The following is an 18,428-nucleotide window of genomic DNA, read 5'->3' as shown; positions in this document are numbered from 1 at the left end:
CAGCTGGTGCTGATCAAGTTACAGAACCACGTGACGTAGGGGAATCAGCCATTTTTTGGAAAGGTTATCCCCAAACTGACATGCAGCTTACAGGTTCCACTGTGACCCATAGCGCATTCCAGGATCCTGTTAGTGAAAGCATCTCCAATGGAAGCACCTCAGATGAGGATCGTGAAGGTTAGGGACAACACTGGTGAGCTCTCTAAGAAAAGAAAAAAGGTGAAGGTTTCTTATGAATGGGCATTTCACAATTCACTGAGGGGATATGTGGACTATATGTCTCTAGTTTTAGCAGCCTATCCTGAAAGGGGCAGGCACCGCAGCTGACATCTTACACATGCCCTGAAAGCCAGAGAGTACACAAGGGATGAGACTACCCTAGGTTATGACCAGATATTCCGTGAGCTATTTCTCACAATGTGATTATTAGATGGGAAGTCATATATCAGGCCACTTGGTTTGTGAAGGTAAACCCTGGTATCAGGTACTAATGAGAAGCTTAGAAGAAGGTTGCTTCTACAAAAAAGTTGGTGGTCTTTTTTGCTGGGACTTCAACAGGAGAGGATGTAAATGCAAACAGTGTAGCTTTGAACATGCATGTGAATCATGCGGTAGATCACATGCAACGTTGAACTGTCAGAAAGGAAACAATTATCAACTTTCCTTTCAGGGATCCCTGCCCTCTTCCAAGAAGGAAAGTGGGTCGAGATCTGGAGGTTCATCATCTACCACAAAAGAAGCCTAAGCTTGCTTACGCAGATCTGGGAGTCCTTACCCCAATACCAGTCAAATTGGCTGCTTTGTTAGCTTTGTTGTCCCACTATGCCAATAAGGCTTCTGTTGTCTATCTTGCTTCTAGTTTTAAATATGGTTTTCGTATCCCATTCACTGGCCAGTGGATTGCCACTGACTGCCCTAACCTGAAGTCAGCTAGGGACATGCCTGATATCATGCAGGACAAAATTAAAAAAGAGTGTGAGGCTGGCCATGTAGCTGGCCCCTTTACATTGTGGTGCAGAGTGGTAAGGCAGCGATATGCTGTCTGAAGCTGTCTGTCCATGAGGTTGGGAGTTCGATCCCAGCAGCCGGCTCAAGGTTGACTCAGCCTTCCATCCTTCCGAGGTCGGTGAAATGAGTACCCAGCTTGCTGGGGGGTAAACGGTCATGACTGGGGAAGGCACTGGCAAACCACCCCGTATTGAGTCTGCCATGAAAACGCTGGAGGGCGTCACTCCAAGGGTCAGACATGACTCGGTGCTTGCACAGGGGATACCTTTACCTTTACCCCATTGGAAGTTGTCCCTTAAAAAGTGGCTGGATACTTCCGCCTTAATCACCATCTTTCCTACCTAAAAGGATCGTCAGTTAATGATGCTATTGCACCTGAGCTATGTTCGGTCAGGTATGCTCCATTTGACCATGCCATGGATATAGTTTATTCCTGTGGCCCTGGATCACTTATGGCAAAATGCGATATCCAATTGGCATTTTGCCTGCTCTCAGTTCATCCTAACGATTTTAACCTACTAGGGTTCAAATTTAATGGAAATTGGTATGTTGACAAGGCCATGCCAGTGGGCTGCTCTGTAGCTTGTACAGCCTTTGAATTATTTAGCACCTTTCTGGAGTGTCCGTGGCTGCGGCTTCAGGACTGTTGGTGGTAACAAGGCCTATGGCCTTGTTTTGTGGTGGTTTGGCATGGGAGGATCCTTCGGGGAAACAGGTCTGCGAATCAGTTTCCCCCATCTGTGGGGTCTCCATAAAGGATGGTGCATATGCGAGCTGGATGCCAACTCAGCTGGGATGACAGGCTCGCATTGCCAGGTGAACTGGGGAGCCAGACAGAGGCTTACACCCACTGGTTCCTCATCAAGCCGTATTCCCAGGGTGGGTTTCAGATGGCAAGGGGCTCCACGCTCCAGGCTGATGCCTAGGCAGATGCCCCAGGGCGCCACCTGGGATCATTATTTATTATTATTATTATTATTATTATTATTATTATTATTATTATTATTATTATTATTATTATTATTATTATTATTATTATATTTATATTTATATTTATATTTATACCCCACCTCCCCCCGAAGGCTCGAGGCAGCTTACATAACCCCGTCCCCTAAAACCATAAAATGACAATAAAAACCGATAACTTACAGTAATGGCAACAGCGATGGCGTAATCTACTCATTTGCTCTACGCATCCTCAACTATGGAGGAGGGCGACGCTCTCTACCACCAGTTTGTGAGGGGGGGCTGATCTTCTTTCCGCCCGGCCTCAGTTATAAGCCTGGCGGAAGAGCTCCGTCTTACAGGCCCTGCGGAATGCTGGTAATTCCCGCAGGGCCCTCAGCTCTTCCGGGAGCTCATTCCACCAGGTTGCGGCCAGGACCAAAAAGGCCCTGGCCCTAGCCGAGGCCAGGCAGGCTTCCTTGGGGCCGGGAACGGTTATCTGCAGTCTGCTGACCGTTTTAACCAGTTCCTTTCTCATGCAATGCCAATGCTCCTGTAGGAGTTGTATTTATTCCAGAAGATATTTGTGTTGCATCTTTTCTCTGCTGGTTTATCCTGCCCTCCTGCTAAGCAACCAGTATTTTATACACCATGCTACACTGTAGCATCATACACAGTCAACTGTACTGGGATGGCTAGAAACCATACAGTATGTGGAGAATACATTCCAGAGTTACCACAAGCCCTGACTACAAATAAAAGGTTTTCAGAAGCAATACTACCACCAAAGTAATGCTTGAATGATTCAGGTATTACAGTTGATGCCCTATAACTCAGCATTTTATTTTGATATTGGGGAGCTAACAAGATATTCTTTTTCTACTGTTATTTCTTTTAGCTTTAAAGCTCAGAATACAAATGTAGTGGACTTATCTCTAGAAGAAACTCTGCAAGGAATAATATATTTTCAAACACATTTTACTTTCAAAACTGATACATTATGAAGGTTAAGGAGGTTAACAAGGTTGATTCTCAGGCTCAGGCAGACCGTATGGTGATTCTTTTAATTTAATTTTTTAGGCTGAGCTACTATGCTGTCATAAGTAAGGAGTGTGAGTAATGTACTTCTTCACACATGAGAGGGCTGCAGCAAACATCTTAATTTTCTGAAAGCAGTATCTTCCACAGCACAGGGCTAGAGATGAATTTCAGCAATTGCATTTTAATTCACAATATGTATTTAAATGGCTGCATATATTTATTTTAAAGTAGCTTTGCTAGTTTTCATTTAGTGATCTAGGTTTCAAATATTTCCAGTGGTTTCAATACAATGATATCATCACAGGTTTATACTTGTGCTTTCAGACTATACCTGCAGTTTATGCTGTCACTAGTCTTATATGCATAAAAAAGGAGAGGCCATTATTTATTTATTTGTTTGTTTGTTTGTTTATTTATTTTAGCTTTTCTTAACCACCACTCCCGGACGCTGCTGGCTCATAGCAGTTTACAATAAAATCCATAAAACAAAATTACAACAGTGATGATGGCATTATCCAATTCTATAACCTTCTCCCAACCCTTCCATGCCCAGTAACAGCAACACACCAGTGCCCTTGGGAGAGGTAGTCCCTGCTCAGATGTCTGGCATGTGGGGCTTCTACAGGGAGGGACCCAATGTTCCTTAGCCTGGCATTAACCAAATGCAGCTGCCTCAGCACGGGTACCTACACACTATTTTCCATTTTTCTTATATTATTTTCCATCAGCAACAAACTAATAAACTTTTTCTAGGAACATGGATGCCTCTAACATTCACCACTGGTTTAGCTATTTTGATACATGCACGTTTAGTAAGAGAAATGTCCCAAATATTAGAGAATTTTTAATCCATTCAGAGATGACACAGTCCACTAACCATAAATGAAGATCAACCATGGGTGGATGATTCTCTATGTAAGTAACAGAACTTTATTCTACATATATGCAGAAGTCATAAAATAATCTACACACAATCAATACATGAACATCTAAATTGCTTAGGCACATGTTCATCAATTTTGAACCTAGTATTACTTATCAGAAATATGCAAAAGAAAACTTAGTATGTATTTTTCTTCTTGAATCTCAGTGTTTTTCATTTCCAGTAGAACTATATAAGCAAAACTATAGGAAGATATCACGTGAAAAGATCTACTTAAAGGTCACACAGACAAACTTCTTTACATGCAATGAATCATTTAGATGTTTCCTATTTGCCTCTTCAAAGATGCATCTTTACCTTAGCATACACCTCTTGAGAGTAAATCACATTTTGACTCCCAGATATGGAAACTCCAAGTACTCATAACAATCTCAAGGCAGATAGCTATATTAATCTGTCATAGCAGAACAAAATTCAAATTCAGTAGCAGCTTAAAAAGAAAAACCAAGATTTTCCAGGGCAGATGCTTTTGTGAGTCAAAGTTCAATTTGTCAGGTATAAATGTTATCTGACTTACAAAAGCTTATACCTTAGAAAATTCTGTTGGTACTTAAAGGTGTTATTGGGGCTCAAGTTCTGTTCAACTGTCTTGAAGGCTTTACAGTCATCTCTGTGATCAATCATAATAATATTCGTGTCTTTAAAGACAAAATTGTGAAAGTTCAATCTAAATTTGCTGGAAAGAAAACTTGTTACTGCTTTGTGGAGATAGTACTTCTCTATCATGATGGGAAGTAGAGTTTGTACTACACAGGCTTATGTCATTCAGCAGCTCTCCAGATGGAACAGAATTTCTGCTTGCGGAGGAGAGTAGTGTGAATTTTGCTGATCCTTTTCTTCTACAGCAGATTCCCAGTTTGTCCTCTATACAGGGGCTCATGGGAATTGTAGTCCATGAACATCTGGAGGACCACAGGTTGACTACCCCTGCTCTACACTGTTCATTTAAGCCCACTGACCCAAAGAAGCCTGATTTTTTTTGGGGGGGGGGGTTATAGAGTGCTGTATTGCACAAATAATTCTCCATCACTTCAGCTACATGCTTGTATAACCTAGTATCTACCTTTCTCCCATAGAATTCCCAAGTCACAAGATGCAGCGATTCTTTTTTTTTAACATTCTTCTTTTACCTGTTTCTGTTGCTGGAAATCCAATCTGAGATTAATGTTGCAGCCTGCTGGTGGCAGTGCTTATTGCCAAAGCTGCAAGCCAGCATAATGACTTCACGGCGTAACTCCCTGGTTATTCCAAAACACAAATAAAAAACATTAAAGGCATGTTAATAAACAGATGTGCTCAAATATCACATGAAAAATCTATTTACTAATAGTGAAGTTGGCCAAAACTTTGGGTACTTAAATCCAGTGACTTGAGCAGTGAAAAGACCAGTGAAAAGACACTGCAGAACATTGAGAAATCTAACAAACATTGGGGGTGGGGGGAGTTAAAAATCTGACATTGATAAAAGGCTTATCTGTAGCTTTAACAAACCAATTCCTTCAGTTGCTGTTGCTAGGCAACCACAATATTCCAGGCTGGGTTTCTCCAAGTAAAAGGCAGGGAAAGGGGGCAGGGCTCTTTCCAGGCCTCTTTTGTCCTTTGAGGGAGGACTCATTGGTGCCAGGCCTGACTAGGGTCTGGGAGGCCCAAATTCACACTCCAATCTTGCTTTATAAACTCACTGGGTGATTTTGGACCGGTCACATACTTTCAGCCTAACTTACCTCACTGTGTTGCTGTGAGGGGAAAAAAGAAGAATAACCCCTTTGGTCCCCATTGAGGAAAAAGCTGGGGTAGTAACTACATTTAAAATGCTATACTGAGTGCCTCTTTCATTTACAAATAAGCAGAGCTATTCCATCTCTAAACAGAATTGAACAATATACTAAACTTGGTTTCTTTTCTCAAATTCTATGAAAAGGTAGAATCTTCTTAATTGTGCAGCTGCAATATGAATTAAGACAAATTAAGGCACAGTCCATCCACTATTTGTATTTCAGAAGGTTAAAAAGTCCTTAATCATCTCTCATGAAAACCAGAGATCTTGGCTGAGTTCTGCATCCTCATCACCATAAAGAAAATCCCAAATAAAGTGACACTATTGAAGCATAAATTAAGTTTCTAAAATTCAGGTTACTACAAATACTTTGTTACAGTTTTTTTTAAAAATGTATAACAGTACTCATGCTGGTAGGAAGCTTGGTAGGAAGCTTGAACAAAGGATTTGTCCACATTATTTGTTGGCCATCCAAGCTTCAGATACATTGAAGCAACTTGTCTTAGTATATATTCCTGAGAGACAGAAAAAAACAACAACAATCTTGCATTAAATACTTTAATAGTCAAACTACCATTCACCATACAATTATTAAAAATATTAATAAAATATTAAAATATAATTTCAGTCACTCACTGGAATGTTTCTACATACTACTTTATGATTAGTAGTGGCCAATATTTTTGCTTATTTTTTGCCAAATGTGCCACAAGTCAGGTCCAAATACTGAGATGACAATTCAGAATAAAGATGTAATGTTTTAAATCTAAACAATTATTTCTGACATTTGTTAGTTGTTGGAAAATGTCTCATCTGATAATTATTTTTGTTCCTGCTGTGCTATTTTGTTTTCCCAGGTTGGAGTAGCTGCAGGGGAAGAAAGTGATTTCATAAATGCTGGCAGAATTGTAAGAGGTTTTTTATGCCCATTGAAATTAATTCTGCTTAAAACTGTAGTGTCGGTATGTATGTGGCTGACAGGGCCCTTGTCCAGCTAGGACGGGTAACTCATCTGCCTACCAAATAGGATTGCGAGGATTGTTTTCCTGCAAATGGTTTTCCTTTTCTTTGAATGACTGCATGTCTCATGGCTTTGGAAAAGCTTTCTAAGTCTATATAATCACAGCTCCAGGTTGTTCTTAGGAACTAAGCTTGCTAGGATAAAATAAATATCTTGCCTCGTATAACAATAAAGATATCTAGTCTTGGGAAGGAGAAGATAGAGCACATACTACCCAAAATTTTCTATTTCAAAGACATTACGAGAATAACATGTGATGCAAAACATCAGGGGACTAATGTATTAGAAAGGGCAGGTGGAGAATCCCTTCAATGATTGCCACAGTTCTGAGAATTTCAGTATATTTGCATACGGAAAGAAGAAGTTACACCCATTCTTCCCATTAAACCCAACTGAACCAAGTATGATTTCCTAATGTGAATAGCTTCCATTCTGATATAGCTTCAATTCTATTATTAAACAATCTGACTCAATTTTTTAAAATGTCAAATGGCCTGAATCAATTTTTACTTCTGCACACCCTTGCTTGGGATCACACTACACATGAAATCCAGCTACTCCTCTGTATTGATGGCATTTTCTGTCTGATTTAGTAAGCTGGCAAAGTACCACAGAACAGGAGAAGAAGTAGCCAATGGCTCTGACTGTACTCTCACCAGGATTTTAGGCATCCAGAAGCACCAAGGGTGTCTGTTGTCCATGTAGTATGCATTCCACTGTTTAGCCACCAATATTATAGATAGTCCAGTGGAGTTCACGTACAATGAGCATATGTCATCTAAATTAAAATTAGAACTCAAAGAACCTATCATTGGGTTCAGTTCTGTTAAAATCCCACTGATTTCAATAGAAGAATATAAGACTGAATTTAATGGCCCTTTGGAATAAATGGGCTTAAAAGTGCTAACATTTACTGGATCTTGTTTTGAAACATACAATGTATACTGGAAGCAGGTATGACAACATGCTGGTTCTTTGACAGGCTAGTATTTACTTTGGCAAGGCTACTCTCATCTTAAAAATGCATGTCTGAGTAATGTCCATCATTAAATATTTATAAGTGACACATTTGGGCTACACACAAAGGTGAAATTGACAGGCATTGATAGGCATAGCTGTCTACATATGCACAAAAATGGCAAAACCATTACACAGGGACAGCCAATTGATGCAATAATATTGAATAATGTGAGTTGCATTACAAAACTGGACAATTTAATGAGATCTGTATTTCAGCGTCCTTTTAGTTGTTGACATTTTTAAAAGGCACAGGCTGGGTAACAAAGTCTCTACTTTTGATCCTTACACAATAGGGACATTTACTTTCTCTTTATCATGAATTGCAATTGAATAGTATTTCTCTATAACTACAGTCATATTGTAATTTTCTTAATGCCAGATTTTCCTAGTTCTTAAAAGAAACATATATGCAGCCTTAAAATGTATTTTAAAATTATCCTTATCCATGATTTTCTTATATATAAGACTGCCCCTGGGGTGGAGAGAGTCTGGCTGCCCAAGTTGAAATAGGGCCCGGTTGGAACAACTCCCACCCTCCCTCGAATGGTGCTCGCCCCAGCCTCAGAAGCACGCCTGCCTGCTGGAGTGGAAGGGCGGCTTAGCAGAGGTGTCCCTGCTGAGGGGGGGCCCTTTCCTGCCAAGGGGGGCTTCTCCATGGCCCCTTGCCCCGGGAAGGCCTTTCGTCATGTCACAGCCCTTCCCCCCCATCAGGCTGCCTGCACCCGGGAGCAGGACACCTCTCCAAGCTATTGCATGAGATCTTGGGGACAAGAAAAAGGAATAATGAATCACCCAGCAATATTTTTTACTGTCCTTAGTTACTAAAATTTCCTTCCTTCCTTCCTTCCTTCCTTCCTTCCTTCCTTCCTTCCTTCCTTCCTTCCTTCCTTCCTTCCTTCCTTCCTTTTTTTTTTTTTTTGCAGGCAGGCTAAACACGAAATGGATCTATAACAGGGAAGGAAACATATCAGATGTTGTATTTAGGTCAAAATTTATAATTGCCACAAAGAAGATTCTCCAAACCAAAGGTTACAACTCAGTTAACAGTGAATGTAATAGTACAAACATATACCTATTTACTCAGAAGTAAGTCCTCCTTTATTTAGTGAAATTTACTTCCAGGTAAGTGAGCACAGGTCCACTGCTTTTCAGTGGCAAATCATGGCTTAAATAAATTAGCCATAGTTAATTGGTCATCCAAACAAATGTCACCACACTAACTTGGGTACCATATACACAAAAGTTAGTAGTATTAACTATTGGTTAAATGATCCTCTGGGCTGAATCTGACACAAAGACTTGTATTTTTGTGAAATTTATAAAGTAATAGCAAAAGCCGTTTATCAATTGTTGATTTGGATAATTTTGACCATTGTTGTTGTTTGATGCGAAGTCATGTCTGACCCATCACGACCCCATGGACAATGATCCTCCAGGCTTTCCTGTCCTCTACCATTCCCCGGAGTCCATTTAAGTTTGCACCTACTGCTTTAGTTACTCCATCCAACCACCTCATTCTCTGGCGTCCCCTTCTTCTTTTGCCCTCGATCGCTCCCAGCATTAGGCTCTTCTCCAGGGAGTCCTTCCTTCTCATAAGATGGCCAAAGTATTTGAGTTTCATCTTCAGGATCTGGCCTTCTAAGGAGCAGTCAGGGCTGATCTCCTCTAGGACTGACCGGTTTGTTCGCCTTGCAGTCCAAGGGACTCGCAAGAGTCTTCTCCAGCACCAGAGTTCAAAAGCCTCAATTCTTTGACGTAAGGCCCTCCTTATGGCCATAAGGCCTTCCTTATGGTCCAACTTTCGCAGCCATACATTGCAACTGGGAATACCATAGCCTTGACTAAATGCACTTTTGTTGGCAGGGTGATATCTCTGCTTTTTAGGATGCTGTCTAGATTTGCCATAGCTTTCCTCCCCAGGAGCAAGCATCTTTTAATTTCTTTGTTGCAGTCCCCATCTGCAGTAATCTTGGAGCCCAGGAAAATAAAATCTGTCACTATCTCATTTTCTTCCCCATCTATTTGCCAGGAATTGAGAGGACCGGATACCATGATCTTTGTTTTCTTGATGTTGAGTTTCAAGCCAACATTTGCACTCTCCTCCTTCACCCGCATCAACAGGCTCTTTAGTTCCTCTTCACTTTCTGCTATTAGAGTGGTATCATCTGCATATCTGTCTTCCCATATATTCCCCCAAGAGCACTAAGTTCTTCGGCTCAACATCTACTTGGGATCCCCGTTCCAAAGGAGATGAGATTGTCCCTGACTGGAGCCAGGGCCTTTTTGACCCTGGCCCAACTTGGTGAAATGCACTCCTAAAGGAGATCAGGAATCTGCGGGACCTCAGCCAGTTCCAAGGGCCTGTAAAATGGAGCTATTCCACCAGGTATACGGTCAAGGCCCAAAATAACAACCCCCGTTTGGGAAAAGTATTAGTTAGGTGCAATTAGATCTAGATTAATAATGTTTTTAAAATGTTATATGATGTCTTTATAAATGCTGTTACCTGCCCTGAACAATTTGGAAGGTCAGGCTATCAATCAATCAATCAATCAACCAATTAACCAATCAACCAATCAATCAATGATATTGCCCATAAAGATTTGTCTATCATGTGAGGGGGAAGGGGGATCATAAATCATAACACTCACTGGGGGGGTATAGCTTGGCAGGTACAGATGTTGATGGGTTCAGATGTCAGACCCCAACTATAGACCTAGAGGAAAAACTGTTTTGCAAGCCCTGTGGAACTTCCGTTCTAGGCTCTGATCTTGTTTGGCAGAGTGTTCCACCAGGCTGATTTAATCTCCTTGGGGCTAAAGATTCTGAACAGGTTCTAGTCTCTAGATCTTAATGCCCTTTGGGGGATATAATGGGAGAGGCGATTCCAAAGATACAATGGTCCCATACAATTTAGGGTTTTGTAGGCAAGAACTGAGACACTGAATCTAATTCAGCCCTCAATCTGTTGCCAGTTCAGCTGGGAGAACTGGAGGGAGGGGAGGAATTAAATGTTGGGAACGCATTCCTGCATTGAAGTCCCCCTTTCATAAACAACCTATGCAAGCTAACATTCAGTTTTACTTGATTTCTTTACTCAGACAAAAACATTTAATGTACTTCATCTATCTCTGTGAGGTGTGCATCTAGGTTTTGCTGCGTTTCGGGCTCCATGCTATGTCAACTGATTTCATATTATGTTTGAACTGAGCCAATATTGCCATTAAATGTGTACTTGTGGAACTTTACACCAGGGAGCATTTGGGACATACTTTAGGGCATATTTGGATCACACAGAAAGGCCTTTGGTCAGATAAAGAATTTTACTGGTGAGTGTAATAACAGGAAAGCAATATGTTTATATATGTATGTAGCCTTACATTGAAGATGTTGTAGTTTTCAGTGCGGTCCAGCAATTTATCTAGAGGATAAAGAGCTTGGCTGGCAGCATGCCAAGGCAGAAATTCCTTTTCCTTAGATAGGTATCGTATGATCTCCAGTGGTATATTCTGAGGCAAATAACCAGCTCTGTATAATCAAGGAAGGTATAGTTAATTATAATTCAGAAAAAGATACTTACACTAGAAAGTGATTTAGTCTTTCCCTTTTATGCATACAAGGCAAAAGCATGATTATTTCATCACATCATGAAATAAAACCACTAAATAAAACCAATGCTGAATGACTTTTAAAACAGCTTATACATCATAATCATAACAATATCTAAATTAATTATTTTGAAATAATTGATGTTGACAAGTTTAAATGAATTGTAAGACCCACAAAATTTTATAGAAGAAATAAATTATGTTATGCAAGATAGGTTTTTTAAAGACAGAAGACAGAAAGTAACATTTCACAAGCACTGCACACTAGAACTTTCCTACTAGTCATGGATAACAAAGAAAAACTAAGTGGCAGACCAGAAAGAAGGTCTTGGGGTCGTGGTGCATAACTCAATGAAATTATCAATTCAAGGCACACCAGTGTTTAAAAAGGCAAATATTACACTAGGGATTATTAGGAAACAAAACAACTTGTAAGGTGCTGGTACAATCATGATTGCTTCATCTCAACAAGGATATTATATTTCTGAAAAGGTACAAAAATGACAACTAAAATGATCAAGAGATTAGAGCATCCTTTGTCTAACTAAAGGTTAAGGAATTTTTGGCTTTTTATTTTAAAGATAAAGAAAATATTTTAAATAACAAGACACAGTCGAGGTTTATTTAACTTTGAATGAGATGGAGAAAGTGAAAGTAAATGCTTTTTCCCTGTCTGTGGCCAGTAGACGGAGGACACACAAATGGAGGTGTTTCTTTCAGATTGAAGCTCAGAAATGTAGAGATTACCACTAGCTTTGTTGGCTTCAGGATTATACAAATTCAGAGTGGGACATCAGTGACTATTTAGCCATGATGGCTAAATGATGGAGTCTCTATGATTGAAGACAGTAAACTTCTGAGTACCAGTTTTGGAGGCTACTATGGGGACAGGTTATAGCATCTATGACCTGTGGTTGTAGACCTGTTGGGATATTTGATTGACCACTCTGTGAAAAAGGATGCTGGACTTGTCAGATCTCACTGACTTTTTTGCATGTGTTCTTATTTTACTGTCTTAAATAAAAGAACTGAGCAATGAAGTTACCTTATTTTTTCTTTCTTACTTAAATCCAGCCGATGTTCCAAACTTATAATTCAGTGAATACTCTTTAAAGTCTTGCATATGATCTATCAGATACTGATTTAGTAAGTAAAACCACACAGTAAGACATACAAAGAAACTGAAACCAACCCACATTAGTCACATCTCTTTCAGTATCTGCTTTTACTTTGATAATTACAATAACAACTATAATAATAATAAAGTGAAGGCACTATTTTCACTGAGGAAACCAGCAGCAACTGGACAACCCACAGCTGAGTCAGTTAATCATTAACTGGCTGAATTCATTATCATCTGTTCTGTTCCATGTCTTTCCCTCTCTGAGCTCTTTGTTTATTTCTCTCTTGGAAGATCTGTTGTACTGGTTAGTAGGCCCCTATTTAATTTTCCCTACCTATTTGGAACAGCTTCACTGTATAAAATGAAAACCTAAGGCCTAGGTGGGTGGAAAGTGGGCATGGCCACTCCAATCTCTGGACCAATAGGGATGCGACACAGCCCACTTGCCCCCCAGCCCAGCCAGGGGCAATCTGACAAGCTAGCAGCCAGTTTGCACCTGGCTGCTGACAAAGACATATTAAGTGGCGTGGGGGAGTGGTCTCCTTTCCCCCTTAGGCCGGGAAACCTTCACGCTGCCTCGCAGAGCTGGCAGGTGAGTGTGTTCCCTCCCCCCTCCTTTCAGGCCTGCTGTGAAGTAGCCTCTAACAGCCCCTGACTGAAGCGAAGGAGGCCTTTCTAAGAGCCAGCTTGTGTCATGAACCCCGATTCATGCCTGTCTCATTTCGTTTCCTGAAGCCTGGCAAAGCCAGGTGTTGTAAAACTGTAAATCTGTCCTCTGGTTCCATGACTTCCCTACTTTCCCAGTGGAGCGTCTTCCTCCTTTTACTTTATCAAATTCTTCTTGCGACCTTGCATGGACAGCAAAGACTCAACAGAAATATAGCTGTAGAGATTAGACCCTGGCCATCTGGCAGTCTGTGGATTCCGGCACCTTTGGTGCCCTATACTCTCCCGCAGAAATGCCTATGTCCCCCCTCCCTTATCAAAAATAACCTATAACTATCCTGAGGTTTCTATTGTTCTTTGTTACTGCCAAGATCTTTTACTTAGGGGATCTTGACTCCGTCTAACAACTCTGTAGATTCTGTTTAATAAAGTTCTTCCTTGTATTCTCAACTGCCTTTTGGATCTTGGTTACTGCCAACTTGTCAGGAGTCAGGCTGAGCCCAGCCATTAGAGTCCGCAACAAAGGCACATCCATGAGAATTGAAATGACTTTTTCCAAGCTTGGCCTGGTAAATAAAAAAACCAGGACTTGCCAGGAAGGTCCATGAATTTCCATAACTTGCCGATGGGAAAGCCTGTACAGGAAAGCTTGTACAGGATTTTTACTCACCAGAAAACAACCACTGTCCAAACTTGGCTGTCATCTCTAAAACCTGAGATTAGGCTTAAAGGATTAGATTGAATGCTTGGGCACTTTAAATCACTAACAGTGATTTTAAATCACTAAGTATTTTACTGAGGGGACATTCTGTCCTGGCAGTCTTATGGACCCAAACCATTTACTTCTGAATAAATAAAGTGCTGGGCAGGGGGATTTGGATACATTAGGACAAATAATAATTTGAATGTTTTCTTTGAATGTTCACACTGCAAACAGGATTCCTTCACAGTACACTGAGCTATCATTTGGCATTACATCAGAATCAACCCACCATCTTTGATATATGGCGGACTGCTATAGCATGCAAACTGAACTTCAAGCCCATCAAATTCAAGCCAAAGTTCATTCTCTATAAGAATCCAAATAATTTAATATTTATTATTTGGGTATCACTAACTAAGAAGAGAAATATCAATATTGGAAAAGTACTGTGACTCTTAGAGAAAGCAGCCTTCACATTTTAAAAATCAAACTATCCAAAAGACTTAAAATGAATTCATAAGCAATAATACAACATGACTTAACATCTTCCAAATTATTGTGACAAATTAATATTTAAATTAACAAGTACATATAACTTAGAATAGGAGAGATATTATTGAGTGAGTTCAAGATTGCACATCTAGGTAAAGGGAGATATTTGCGAGTGTTGTGCAGCCTCATTATGACCTTGGTTTGTTCTGCTTCGTTGTACAACTGAACTCACAAACAGATCCCAACACATTCAATTTCCCCCTTAGGGACAAAGTACCAAATGGTAGCGTAATTGGCAAGGGAAAATTATTACTCCATTCTGAATTATTTCCTTCATAAATCCAAAACCAGTCAAACAGACTTTGTTAGAAAAACGACAGGGTTTCTGTAGAGCACTGAGAGTCCCACATATGAGTGTACCATAAATCCACAAGCCCACCACCCACCGGAGCCATTCTGAGTTGTGTTTAAATCAAAATTAGAAAACCCAAGCTGGCCACAAACCGGTTGGCAATTTTGAAACAATGGAAATGAGGTGATTTAGTTGCTATGGCTCTGAAAACCACTCTGCATCATCTGTTTCATATGGAATTTATAGAACGTGACTAGCTTGTTACTGTTAGATAGTTCTTAAATGGGGGAAGGGGGTAGTGACAGGGAAAAAGTAGAAGAATACGTTTTTATAGCCTGCTTTTCTTTACATTAAAGGCTCTCCCAGCGGCTTACAATTACCTTCCCTTTCTTTCGCCACAACAACCACCTTGTGAGGTAGGTGGGGCTGAGAGAGTTCTGAGAGAAAGCTTCATGTGGAGGAGTGGGGAATCAAACTTAGTTCTCCAGATTAAAGTCTGCTGCTCTTAACCATTATACCAGGCTTTCTCAACCAGGGTTTATTGCAAGTTCCGGAGAACTTGCAGAACCCTTGTCCATCATCCTCGGGACCTCTTTAAGGACTGGAGATGTCCCAGAAGACTGAAAGAGAGCAAATGTTATTCTGATCTTCAAAAAAGGGGAGAAGGATGACCCGGGAAACTACAGACCAGTGAGTCTGACCTCTGCTATGGGTAAGATAATGGAGCAGATATTAAAGGGAGCGATCTGCAAACATCTGGAGGACAATTTGGTGATCCAAGGAAGTCAGCATGGATTTGTCTCCAACAGGTCCTGTCAGACCAACCTGGTTTCCTTTTTTGACCAATTAACAGGTTTGCTGGATCGTGGAAATTCGGTTGATGTCGTTTACTTGGATTTTAGTAAAGCTTTTGATAAGGTTCCCCATGATGTTCTGATGGATAAATTGAAGGACTGCAATCTGGATTTTCAGTTAGTTAGGTGGATAGGGAATTGGTTAGAGAACCACACTCAAAGAGTTGTTGTCAATGGTGTTTCATCAGACTGGAGAGAGGTGAGTAGCGGGGTACCTCAGGGCTCGGTGCTCGGCCCGGTACTTTTTAACATATTTATTAATGATCTAGATGAGGGGGTGGAGGGACTACTCATCAGGTTTGCAGATGACACCAAATTGGGAGGACTGGCAAATACTCCGGAAGATAGAGACAAACGAGATCTGAACACAATGGAAAAATGGGCCAATGAGAACAAGATGCAATTTAATAAAGATAAGTGTAAAGTTCTGCATCTGGGTCAGAAAAATGAAAAGCATACCTACTGGATGGGGGATACACTTCTAGGTAACCCTGTGTGTGAACGAGACCATGGGGTACTTGTGGATTGTAAACTAAACATGAGCAGGCAGTGTGATGCAGCGGTAAAAAAGGCAAATGCCATTTTGGGCTGTATCAACAGGGGCATCACATCAAAATCACAAGATGTCATAGTCTCATTGTATACGGCACTGGTCAGACCACACCTGGAGTACTGTGTGCAGTTCTGGAGGCCTCACTTCAAGAAGGATGTAGATAAAATTGAAAGGGTACAGAGGAGAGCGACGAGGATGATCTGGGGCCAAGGGACCAAGCCCTATGAAGATAGGTTGAGGGACATGGGAATGTTCAGCCTGGAGAAAAAGAGGTTGAGAGGGGACATGATAGCCCTATTTAAGTATTTGCAAGGTTGTCGTTTGGAGGAGGGCAGGATGCTGTTCCCATTGGCTGCAGAGGAAAGGACGAGCAGTAATGGGTTTAAACTACAAGTTCAATGATATAGGCTAGATATCAGGAAAAAAATTTCAGTCAGAGTAGTTCAGCAGTGGAATAGGCTGCCTAAGGAGGTGGTGAGCTCCCCCTCACTGGCAGTCTTCAAGCAAAGGTTGGATACACACTTTTCTTGGATGCTTTAGGATGCTTTGGGCTGATCCTGCATTGAGCAGGGGGTTGGCCTGTATGGCCCCTTCCAACTCTATGATTCTATGACAAGGGTTTTCCAAATGGGTGAGAGTTAATTAAATTTTAAATCTATTTTTTAAATGTGTTAAACATGAACAGTGCTAATGACTGTAGCAAGAGGGTGGTTGAAAATTTACCATTAATGCAATGCAGTTCTGCTAGCACTGCATAGGATTCAAGCACTGGCATACTATACAATAATTAGTGAAATTTGTTCTCATTTTCATTTCATGATTTCTCATCCATCCATCCATCATTATATACCGCCACTCACAAATGTCTCTTGGCAGTTTGCAGGAGTCAATAATACACCATAAAATCCCCAACAATACCCTTAAAATATAACAATATTGAATTTTGAATAACAATTTTGAAAATAGAATGCAAGTCAGGATAAGTGGAAAGATTATTTTTATATATAACTGCAAAGTCTGTATAGGTATGCTGTAAAAGAGAGGTCTATGGAACTATTTCACTAAGAAGCCATAAACTAGGGCATTCAGTACTCTATACTGCAGCAGTAGTGAAAATGATTAAGGAGAGTGAGATTTTAGGCAACAACAGGCAATATATTATTTGGTTGGTTCTTTAGCTGCCCATTACAGTTATCCATGGACAAACACTCCATGTCCTACAAGACAAATAAACAGATGCTAAGCTCTGAAACATTTGCTGCAAAACAAAACAGTTGTAAGGAATTGGAAAGAAAACTGGGATATAAATATATATTAAATAAATAAATATCCCAGTAACCATAAATATTGTTTTATAATTTGCATAGCCCCTTACTTTTTTCTTTAAAACAATACTATTACTGAGCTGTTTCAGGTTATTTAAATAAGCAAAGATGCTATCTTTGCAGAGATGTGTCTGTCATACAAACAACACTTGTTTTTGTCTTTGCTATACAAGAAACTCAAAATAAAACAAGTTAGTGGGTCAGAATGTTTGACTTCTTATATTCACAACTGCAAATAGAAATCTGAAGCACTGGTCCACAGAAAAAGGAAAGGTCAAGGCTTTTCATGTTCACTGTATTGTCAAACATGAAATAAACCGCTGACTGGAATTTTAAATTTTATCTAGAAAATGTACCTATCCATTTATTCAACAACTGATATGGGTGTCTTTGACAAACTTTATGGCTAAAAATCAGTTGTAGACCACTGTAAAAAGCAACACAAATTCCGTAGCATGATTAAAATGAATCAAATATAGAGAGCGCAATGGATATTATACTGTGCATGTAATATAGGTAAGTATGTATAGATCTGCATGGAATAGCATAGCTTCCTGATTCATGGTTATATGTAAATAGCATTTTAAATATATTACCAAGTGATTTTAAAAAGAAAGACAGCTGAGAAAGTCAGATATCAGAAACTTTCATTGGCTTAATTATTGCAGTCATCTAATCTGAGTGTTACTATGGCATGGACCCAGATGCCCAGAATGGCTGAGCCAAGCCAAGTTGGAAAAAAACTTTTTTTTTAAGCGCTGCATTAATTTGCTTCTTCAGGTGCCTAACCACTAGGCTTTTAACCAAGGGTCAGATGAACCCCATCAATACAGAAAGCATGATGCTGTTTATGGCTTCAGCCTTCCCAACTGGCATCACTTACATCTAGTCTGGGTTTGGTTTCAATTTGTTCACTTTTTAAAACCACAGCAGTCAGTTAGTGGTTCAAGATCTCTACTGTAAGGGATTCGGATAGAGAAATACATATCTGGGTGTT

At 40.2% G+C, this 18,428-nt stretch overlaps 1 protein-coding gene across 2 annotated transcripts in view; it reads right to left on the bottom strand.

Annotated features, from left to right (window-relative positions):
* Positions 1 to 18,428, bottom strand: part of TRHDE (thyrotropin releasing hormone degrading enzyme) — a 309,348-nt gene that overhangs the window by 19,330 nt on the left and 271,590 nt on the right. Inside the window, exons 13-16 of one of the 2 annotated variants that reach the window (XM_077338833.1) lie at positions 11,136 to 11,283; positions 8,548 to 8,700; positions 6,120 to 6,229; positions 5,068 to 5,175 (exon numbers count right to left, since the gene is read on the bottom strand). In XM_077338833.1, the coding sequence (XP_077194948.1) occupies positions 5,068 to 5,175; positions 6,120 to 6,229; positions 8,548 to 8,700; positions 11,136 to 11,283 (519 nt within the window). The remainder of the gene's footprint in view (positions 1 to 5,067; positions 5,176 to 6,119; positions 6,230 to 8,547; positions 8,701 to 11,135; positions 11,284 to 18,428) is intronic. The other variant, XM_077338834.1, reaches the window with a different exon arrangement.

The sequence above is a fragment of the Paroedura picta genome, chromosome 5, assembly GCF_049243985.1.
Source record: "Paroedura picta isolate Pp20150507F chromosome 5, Ppicta_v3.0, whole genome shotgun sequence".
In the NCBI taxonomy this organism is placed as follows: Eukaryota; Metazoa; Chordata; class Lepidosauria; order Squamata; family Gekkonidae; genus Paroedura; species Paroedura picta.
Note: the sequence above shows the minus strand (reverse complement) of the source record. Positions and strands in the feature narration are given on the sequence as shown.